At 58.9% G+C, this 9,131-nt stretch overlaps 1 protein-coding gene across 1 annotated transcript in view; it reads right to left on the reverse strand.

Moving 5' to 3' along the window:
• LMTK3 (lemur tyrosine kinase 3) overlaps positions 1-8,646 on the reverse strand; it is a 22,275-nt gene extending 13,629 nt beyond the window's left edge. The window contains exons 1-11 of the mRNA XM_007958111.2: positions 8,571-8,646; positions 7,566-7,699; positions 7,143-7,293; positions 6,369-6,445; positions 5,805-5,923; positions 2,649-2,736; positions 2,212-2,360; positions 1,268-1,352; positions 1,071-1,192; positions 847-996; positions 3-81 (exon numbers count right to left, since the gene is read on the reverse strand). Coding sequence (XP_007956302.2) covers positions 3-81; positions 847-996; positions 1,071-1,192; positions 1,268-1,352; positions 2,212-2,360; positions 2,649-2,736; positions 5,805-5,923; positions 6,369-6,445; positions 7,143-7,293; positions 7,566-7,699; positions 8,571-8,646 — 1,230 coding nt within the window. The remainder of the gene's footprint in view (positions 1-2; positions 82-846; positions 997-1,070; positions 1,193-1,267; positions 1,353-2,211; positions 2,361-2,648; positions 2,737-5,804; positions 5,924-6,368; positions 6,446-7,142; positions 7,294-7,565; positions 7,700-8,570) is intronic.
• Positions 8,647-9,131: the final 485 nt, after the last annotated feature.

Genomic DNA, 9,131 nt, shown 5'->3' on the forward strand with positions numbered 1-9,131 from the left:
AGGTAGGTGAGCTGCAGCTGGAGGTCAGAGGCTGAGGGGCGCTGGGCGGGTGGCCGCCAACAGGACTGCAGGATGTCATACCTGAGGAGGCGGGGCAGGTGTGAGTGTCGCAGGGGGCCAGAGAGAGAATAAAGGGTTCAGAGACATAGGGAGCTGGAGACTGGAGGCAGGGGAGAGAGAAGGACAAGGACACAGAGATGGAGACCGAGACCTAGACAGAGGGGGGGACAGAGGCCCACAGAGAGAAGGGACAGGAACCCAGAGAGAGGATGGCAGGGACCCAGAGAGAGAGGGAGACAGAGACTGGGTGGGGGCAGGGACCCAGGGAGAGAAGGGGACAGAGACCTGGGGGGGGAACAGAGGCCCAAAGAAAGTTGGGACAGAGACCGGAAGAGAGAGGGAGACGGAGATCTAGAGAGAGAGAGGGGTACAGACACCCAGAGAGGGGGCAGACAGGTGAGTATGGGGGAACGGTGGGTAAGGTAGTGTCCTGTTTTGGGCCACGAATTCTGGCTGACAGACACAGAAACCACCTTTCAGGGTTAAACCAAACCCACTGCCTTGGAATTGTTCCGACTCACAGTGACCCCCACTGGGTTTCTGAGGTGGTAAATCCTTACAGAAGTGGACTGCCCCATCTGCCCTCTGTGAAGCGGCTGGTGGGTTTGAACCGCCAACCTTCCGGTTAGCAGTCAAATGGCTTAGCCATCGTGCCACCAGAGCGCCTCTTTAAGGGTTAAACTAGGGGTCAGATCCCTGCTTGGCGGTGGTGAGACCCTCCGGGGATAGGGCGTAGGGGATGGGATGTGAAGGGATGCAGGGTCCCGGCCAGGGGTAGGCCCTCACCAGTAATCGGCGTAGGGCAGCTTGAGCCGGGGCCGCGCGAGCTTGACGTGCTGCTGGCGGACGACAAAGGCAAGGACCTCCTCGTCCGACAGGTGGCGGTAGGGCTGCGCCCCAAACTCAAACAGTTCCCAGAGGGTCACCCCCAAGGACCTGTGAGAAGAGGGGGTCAGAGCCCCGCCGGGGCCGTCCTGGGATCCACCCACCCGCGGCCACGAGCCCCTCACCAGACGTTGCTCTCTCGGCTCTGGTCCACGACCATAAAGGTTCCCTGCAGCTCTCCGAGGAGTTCAGGCGCCGCCCAGCGCAGCGGGATCCACAGACGCTCCGGGGTCAGGTAGTAGTCCTCCTGGGGGGCGGGGCGCGGTCAGGCGGGTGGGGGGGGACCCTGCAGCCCCCTGCCCCGACCGTGGGCGGCCCCCACCTTGTAGTTGCTGTGGGCGAGCCCGTAGTCTCCGATGCGCACGGTCAGGTCGGAGGTCAGCAGGCAGTTGCGAAGGGCCAGGTCGCTGGGGGCAGACAGGGTGGGGGAGGTGGTGTGAGCAGGAAAGGGGGCGCCTGGACTGCCAGCCCACTTTCTTCAGACTCCGCCCCTTTCCTCGCTTCTCCCCTGGCAGAAGCTCTGGTGGCACAGCGGTTAAAGCATTCGGATGCTGACCAAAAAGATCAGTGGTCTGAACCCACCCGCAGGTCCATGGGCGGAAGAAGAGGCAGTCGGCATCCCTAAAGGTTTACAGCCTTGGAAACCCTCTGGGACAGTTCTCTGGCCTCTAAGAATGTCGGAATGGACTCTGGATTTGGTTTAGTTTTGCTCCTTTTCCATGTCCTCCCGATCCCCTCCAGACCCCTCCCCCTCATCCTCCCCTCCCCTTCCGGCTCTTGCCCCTCCTCCCCTGGCTCCTCCCTTTACTTCCTGACCCCGCCCTTCCTCTAATGACTCCTCCCCTGACTACTGCCCTTCCCCTCTCCTGACCACACCCTTCTCCCTTGACTCCTCCCCCTCTAGTTCCCTCCCCTTCTAACTCTTGCTCCTCCTTTCCTAGCTCCTCCCTTTTCTCTCCTGACTCCTCCCCTCCCCTTCTGACTCCTCCCCTGGCTCCTCCTCTTGTCCTGTTCCCACCCCTCGCCTTCTGACCTTTCTTTCCTCTCCTCCCCTGATCGCTTCTCCCGCCCTCTAGACTCCTTTTCCTTCTTTTCTGCCTCCTCCTCCCTCTGCCCCACCTCCAACCGTGCTTCCCTCCCCCTCGTCTCTGCCACTCCAGGACTTCCCCTACTCTGGCCAGTCCCCTGCAACCACCCTCTTTTCCTCAGGCTCTTCCTCCCGCCCACCCCTCCCTGAGGCTCCCTCACTGGCCGGCTCCTGCCCACCTGTGCACGTAGTTGTGGGAGTGCAGGTGCGCGAGACCGCGAGCGATCTCCAGCCCCATCCTCTGCAGTGTCCGCAGGTCTCGAGGGGGGAGCTCAGGGGACAGGCCCTCGGGGGGCCGCTGGGCCCGCAGATAACGCTTCAGGTCCCCCTGGGGAGGACACAAAGCGTAAGCACCACGGAGCCCCTCGCAGGCACCCACACCTCCAGCCAGTCTTTGGCCAGGGTGGGTGACCTCAGTGCTCCGTGGGCCACCCCTCCGAGCCTCAGCTTCTCCCACTGGTTAGAGGACCTGCAGCACAGGCTTGTTTGGGGCACCCCCTTTAGTGCCACGCATGTGTACATAAGTGCTCAATAAAGTGAGTAGATGTCACTCAGTTGTCACCACGAGGACGAGGCTCCGTCCAGCTCCCCTTGCCCCCAACCCCTAGCCCCTCACCAGCTGGCAGAACTCCATGATCAGGAGAAAGGGCAGGGTCTCCACACACAGGCCCAGGCACTGGAGAATGTTGGGGTGCTGCAGGCTTCTGGGGGGAGGAAGGAGCTGTGTCAGGGAAATAGCTACCACACTTTGCATGACTTTATGACTTTCCCTCCAGCCTCCCCTCATATCCTGTCTAAAGCACCCCTCCCCACTGTCTCTGTTACATACTGTGTTACTCTTGTCACACCTCTAACCATCTTTTGATACTTTCTTTTTGTATATATTGTGTCTCCCCTTTACAAAAAGGTGGGCCCCTAGAACAAGGAATTGGGACATTTTGTTCACAGCTGTGTCCCCAGTGCCCCTAGAGGACAGAGTGGAACTGCACCACGGGGTCTCCAAGGCTGTCAGTCTTTACAGAAGCAAAGCCCAAACCACACCCACTGCCATCAATTGTGACTCACAGCGCCCCTAGAGGACAGAGTGGAACTGCCCCACAGGGTCTCCAAGGCTGTCAATCTTCACAGAAGCAAAGCCCAAACCACACCCACTGCCCTGGAGGGGATTCTGACCCACAGCGCCCCTAGAGGACAGAGTGGAACTGCTTCATATGGTAATTCTAGGCTGTAATCTTTGTCGAAGCAAATGACCAGGTATTTTTCCCTGGAGCTGCTGGGTGGGTCCAAACTGCCCACTTTCAGTTAGCAGTCAAGAGTTCAACCTTTGCCACCAGGGCTCCTTCTGTAAAGATTCCAGCCAAGTGAGTCCTATGGACACAGGGAGGAAGCAGGAAGGGTGCTGTTACATTGTGGGGACTGCAATCAATGTCATGAAACAAAATGTTCACGGATTGTCAGAAGGAAAACCAATTTGCTCTGTAAACTTTCACCCAAATCACAATAAAAACTTAAAAACTAAAAAACCCTTTTAAACGCACTGCCGTGAAATCAGATCTGACTCATAGCGACCCCTCCTTGGGTTTCCGAGGCGGTATCTCTACAGAAGTAGACTGCCCAACCTTCCTTCCGAGGAGTGGCTGGTGGGTTTGAACCGCCGGCCTCTGGTTAGCAGTCAAGTGCCTTAGGCACCCTCTTGGAGCGCTGTTATAGTCTGATACACACAGGGTTGCCATAAATTGGAATCCATTCAATGCAACTTTTTTTTTTTTTTTTTAATGGGCTCAATGGTAATGCCTGTGTCTGTGAGGGAGATGGACACATCACATACTTGCAGTCCAGCATGTGGCTCAGGTACCCCGGAGATGGGGCTCATCCTGGCCCAACTGTTACCCACCTAGTTTCCAATCCCAGCTTGCTGCTGACTGTGACCTCCTTTACTAAAACATCAAAGCCACTGCCTTCAAGTCGATTGCGACACACAGCGCCCCTAGAGGACAGAGTGGAACTGCACCACAGGGTCTCTAAGGCTGTCAGTCTTTACAGAAGCAAAGCCCAAACCACACCCACTGCCGTGGAGTTGATTCCAACTCACAGCGCCCCTAGTGGACAGAGTGGGACTGCCCCACAGGGTTTCCAAGACTGATAGTCTTTACGGAAGCCAACTGCCTCTTTCTCCTGCTGAGCAGCTGGTGGATTCGAACCACTGGCCTTTCAATTTGCTGCCGAGTGCTTAACCACTGCACCACCAGGGCTCCCTGTGACCTACTTTAGCTGGGAGAACAGCGCATCCCATGGCAGCCTGGCGGAAGAACCACCTGACGACGTGTGCATGAAGCACCTGGCACAGGCTGAGGCCTTAACAACGGCTGATGCTTCCAACACTGGAGAGTTAGGGCGGTGGCTGTAGAAAGACGCTTGTGCGCACTGCGCACCTACTTGTTGGAGCCAAGGCTGGCCCCTTCCGATCTCAAGTCCTCCCCAGAGTCCTGCTAGGCAGGAGATGCTCCTTGCTCCATCCAGGAGGCTCAGAGAGGTGCAGTGACTTACCCAGGATTACACAGCGGAGCTGAGACCTCATCTCAAGTCTGTGGCTCACTCTGCAAATGTTTACGGAGCACTGCCTGCCCTTGTGCTCAGGCATCGAGGTGGACCCTGAGCCGCTGGTTTGGATCTGAGCTGCCCAGGCAGAACTTTCTAAAAAGGTGGGAATGCAGTGTCCAATACAGGCGCCGCTGGCTATGGAGAACTTGAAATGTGGCGTCAGCCACTGAGGAACTGAATCTTTCATTTTATTTCACTTATATTCAGGAGCTCTGGTAGCATAGTGCCTAAGGCACTTGACTGCTAACCAGAAGGCTGGTGGTTCAAATCCACCAGCCACTCCTCAGAAGGAAGATGGGGCAATCTATTCTGTAGTGATACCACCTCGGAAACCCAAGGAGGGGTCACTAAGAGTAGGGTCCGACTCGACGGCAACAACAACCTACAACATATTTCAGTAGCCATATGTGGCCAGCTGTTAGCGCCACAGGTCTAGGGAGAGACGGATAGTGAGTGAGTAAACAGCGAGATGGCGTAAGGATGAGATCTCACGAGATGATGAAGCATCGCAGGGACCACCTAGAAGGGGGGTCAGGGAAGGCTTATCTGAGCTGAAGCCAGAAGGAGGAGGACAAGGAGCCCCAGTCTGAAGTTGGTGGTGGATGAGCAGGGAGTGATGTTCCAGGCAGAGGGAACAGCAAGGACAGGGGCCCTGAGTTCGAGTCCACTACAGCTGCCTTGGAAGAAAGCCCTGGGATGGACTTCTGAAAAACTCAGCCACGGAAAACTCTACGTCGCCCAGTTCTACTGACACACATGGGGTCGCCAGGGCTTGGAATTCATTCGGTGGCAACTGCTTTTATTGATTTTGGTTAATCTCACATCTCCGCTGCTTTTACGTGAGGACGCTCAGGTTCCCTGGACTCACTTTCCAGAAAACGCCAAGGTTCAGAGTGGAGGTCAGGGCAGGCCGCTGGCTTAGTGGCCACGCTCTCTCCCCCATCATGGTCCCTCTTGCGTCGCATCCCTGGCTCTGTCTGGGGGAAACGCCCTCTAGTGGCAGAGCCCAGAAGAGGTGGAGTCAGAATTCGAAGCCAAGCTGGACCCCTATATACTATATACTACGGTATACTGTATACTGCTTCAGCTCCCAAATGCTGTTGCTAGGAAGTGCAAACCTGGACGTCTGGGCCTGGAGAGCCCCTATCCACCGGAAGTCCCCGATAGCTACCTGTAAGGCTGGGCCTCCGAGATGAACTTGCGCTGCTCCAGGGGCCCGGCGCTGGCTCGGAGCTCCTTCACCACCACCTGGGCTGGGGTGTAGTCGGAGAAGATTTCCCCAAGGATTACCTGGTCGAGGGGGACCCAGGAGTCACTGAGTGCCCCTTCCCCAGCCCCATTCCCCAGAACCAGCTCCACCCCACCACACGCTTCCCAACCCACCCCTCCTTTCCAGCCCCCGCTTCCTATCCCATCACCCTCACCCCTCACGGGGCGTGGGGGGAGAGACTCACGGGCCCAGAGTCCAATGGATGCAAGGACGGATGGAAGGATGGGCGGACGGACGCGTGGAGAGCCGGATGGCGAGGCAGAGTGGTCGATGGAGTGAGGAGGGAGGCGCTGACGGACAGATGTAGGGGGTCGGGCGGGTTGGAGAGGGTGGACATGGGTGGGTGGGCGGAGGGAGAAGTGGGGGGGGCAGATGAGAAGTGACGGTGGGGGGCCGATGGACACAGAACAGGTACATGGTCCCGAATGTAGGGATCCCCTGCACCCCACCCCTGGCCTCACTCACCTTCCCAAACCAGCCGCTCCCAATCTCTTGCAAGTAGCTGAGATGCTGGCGGCTAAGGCCCAGGGGGGTGGTCATGTCTAGGGGGAGGTGAGAAGGGGAGGCCCTTAAGTCTCTCTCCCTCCCCAAGCACCACCAACACCACACCCTCCACTTCAGCGGAGGCTGGAGGCAAAGCCAACACCAATATATTTTCATTGGCTGCTCCCAACATTCCACAGCAGGCTCTCAGCCTCTCATTGGCTGGAGCCCAACATTCCAAGACCTCATTTCCACCTCCCTCATTGGCTGCCTACAAGATCCCAGCATCCAATCTGTCCTTCCCTTTGGCATCCCAAGGTCCTATGACGTGATGTTAGCCTCCCATTGGCTGTTGCCAAGATTGAGCCCTAGTCTGACTTCACCATTGGTTGCCTCGCGAGGGTCCCTGATCTGGCTTTACATTAAGCCATGGCTCCCCCTACAAGATAGTCCGGGGGAATGGGGGGTGCAAATGGTTAAGTGTTCGGTTACCAATAAAAAGTTCTGAGGACCCACCTGGGGGGGGGGCTTCAGGAGAAAGACCTGTCTTCCAAAAAATCAGCCATTACAAACCTATGGGGCACAGCTCTCCTCCCACACAGATGGGGTCCCTAGCGATCAGAACCTGCTCTGAGGCAACTAGTTGATTAACTCAAGATGTCTCCCTATTGGCTGCCCTGGCCGCCGAGGGAAGATTCTGAGGGCCCCAACCTGTCTGTGGGACCGTGGGATCTCTGGTCCGGGTTGAGGCCGTACCTGAACGTGAGGGCTGTGGGGCAGGCATGGGCAGGGAGACCTCAGCCAGCGGGAGAATGTAGACATCAGGCAGAGACTGCGAGGAGGAGGTCTCCTCGGCTGGAGGAGTGTATTCACCTGAGCAGTCCTCCCCTTCAGGGTTCTCAAATTCCTGGGGCCGGAGGGGTAAAGGGTGGGAGAACACAGGGCTGAGAGACACGCCATTATCCTTTCTCACCACCGTCCTCACAACTCCCCCACTCCCGGCCCAATTTCCGCCCCGGGCTGTGGAGGTCGCCCTAACTTCAGCCCCTAAGGTGCCTCCAGCTCTTGGACTTCCTCCCCTACACACACACCTGCCACCTGGGCTGGGAGAAAGGGCCTTGCTGGGGTGTTCCCTTAATGCAAAGCCCATCTTTAATACCCCACCCCCGTGCACCTCACCTTGAAGCCGACATCACCCCGTTTGCAGCACAGGCAGGTGAGGAGGACAAAGATGAAGGCCAGGAGGCCGGAGCAGGAAATGAGGACCACAGCGTACGGGGGAGCCAGAGGGGCCCGGCCCATGGCGAATCCATCTGTGGACACAGGGCTGGGCTGGGGTACCGGCTGCAAGTCCGACTCCCGAACTCCATGCCCCGCCCACCTGGCCAAGCTAGGACTACAACTCCCACAATTCTCTGCAACCAGGGGCCTCTGGGCAGAGGAGCCGGATGGCCCAAGGCATTGTGGGAATTGTAGTTTGGGGTCTCCCTAGGTGGTTGGGTTGGGGGTGGGGTCCCTTCTTCTCTGCCCCAAGCTTGGATCCCCCCTTCGCCTCCCCCTCCTCAATTTAGACTTAGATAAATTCCAGTGAGGGTTGAGGGAAGGGAGAGTAAAAGCCAGGCCTGGAGCACTCAGAATTGAAAATATGTTTCCAGGGCCGCCGCATCACCCACTATTTGGGGAAAATGAAGATCCCTCAACTGTAGGCTGGGAGATCCTTGCCCTGCGCCGGGAGCCCCAGCATCTGTCTCTTTTGGGGATGCCTGGCTCTCACGCATGTCCCCCCTCTACCCCCAGCCCAAGACCTTTAGCAGGGAATTCCGCAAGCCTTAGGTCTCCCCCAAATCCAGAAGCAGCCTCCCGTGCTCTGTTCCCCTTAGACACAGTGCTCCTCCTTCTAACCCCAGTCCTCCCAGAGGCCCTGCGCGTCCCCGGATCCTGCACACACCTGCACACACACGCGTGTGCACACACGTTGCCTAAGCGCACCCCCTCCCCGCCGCCCCCCAGCCTCCCTCCCACAGGCCCTGCTGACAGCGGCCCGTCGCCACGGCTTCCCAGGCCTCGCACGGCTGCGGGAAGACGCACAGGGAGATGACGGAGCCGCGCTTGGCACACAGACCCCCGGGCAGGCCGCCACGGGGACAGGGGTCGCCGGACAGACAGATGGCCTGACAAACTCACCGGGATGGGCCGGGGACGCCAGGCAGCCGGAGGCGGAGACGGCCGCTAGGACGATGAAGGCGCCGGGGGCAGGCATCTTGGCGAGGATGGAAGGGAGGTGGAGGAGGTGGCGGCTGGGGAGGAGGGGGGGGCGGGCCCTCAGCCCCCAGCCATGGGGACCCGCGCGACCCTGGCCTCCCCCCGGCCCAGGAGAGGGGCAGGAGACGCAGGACAGGGGGAGGGAGGGGCTGTTTACTGGCGCAGGTGCCCCCCTCCCCCTCTCTGAAGGGACAGACAAATGAAGGGACGGAGAGGCGGACAGAGGAGAGGAGCTGGGGAGCCGGGGTTGCTGGGGTGGGGGGGGGAAGACTGAGGGCCCCGCCCCCGAGGGCAGCCGGGATTGGGGGAGCTGAGAGCCTGTCAGAGGGAGGGTGGGAGGAGGGAGGATGGAGCGTCGTCATGGCAACTGGCTCCCGGGTAGCATTGGCTGCCAGGAGGGAGGGGAGGAGGAGAAGGGGAGGGACAGACAGGGACCGACAGACTCTTGGGGGGGCGCGGAGCCCATAGCGTCTGGCCTGGACA

The sequence above is a fragment of the Orycteropus afer genome, unplaced genomic scaffold (assembly GCF_000298275.1).
Source record: "Orycteropus afer afer isolate SDZICR_OR568_19922 unplaced genomic scaffold, OryAfe1.0 scaffold00854, whole genome shotgun sequence".
Taxonomy (NCBI): domain Eukaryota; kingdom Metazoa; phylum Chordata; class Mammalia; order Tubulidentata; family Orycteropodidae; genus Orycteropus; species Orycteropus afer.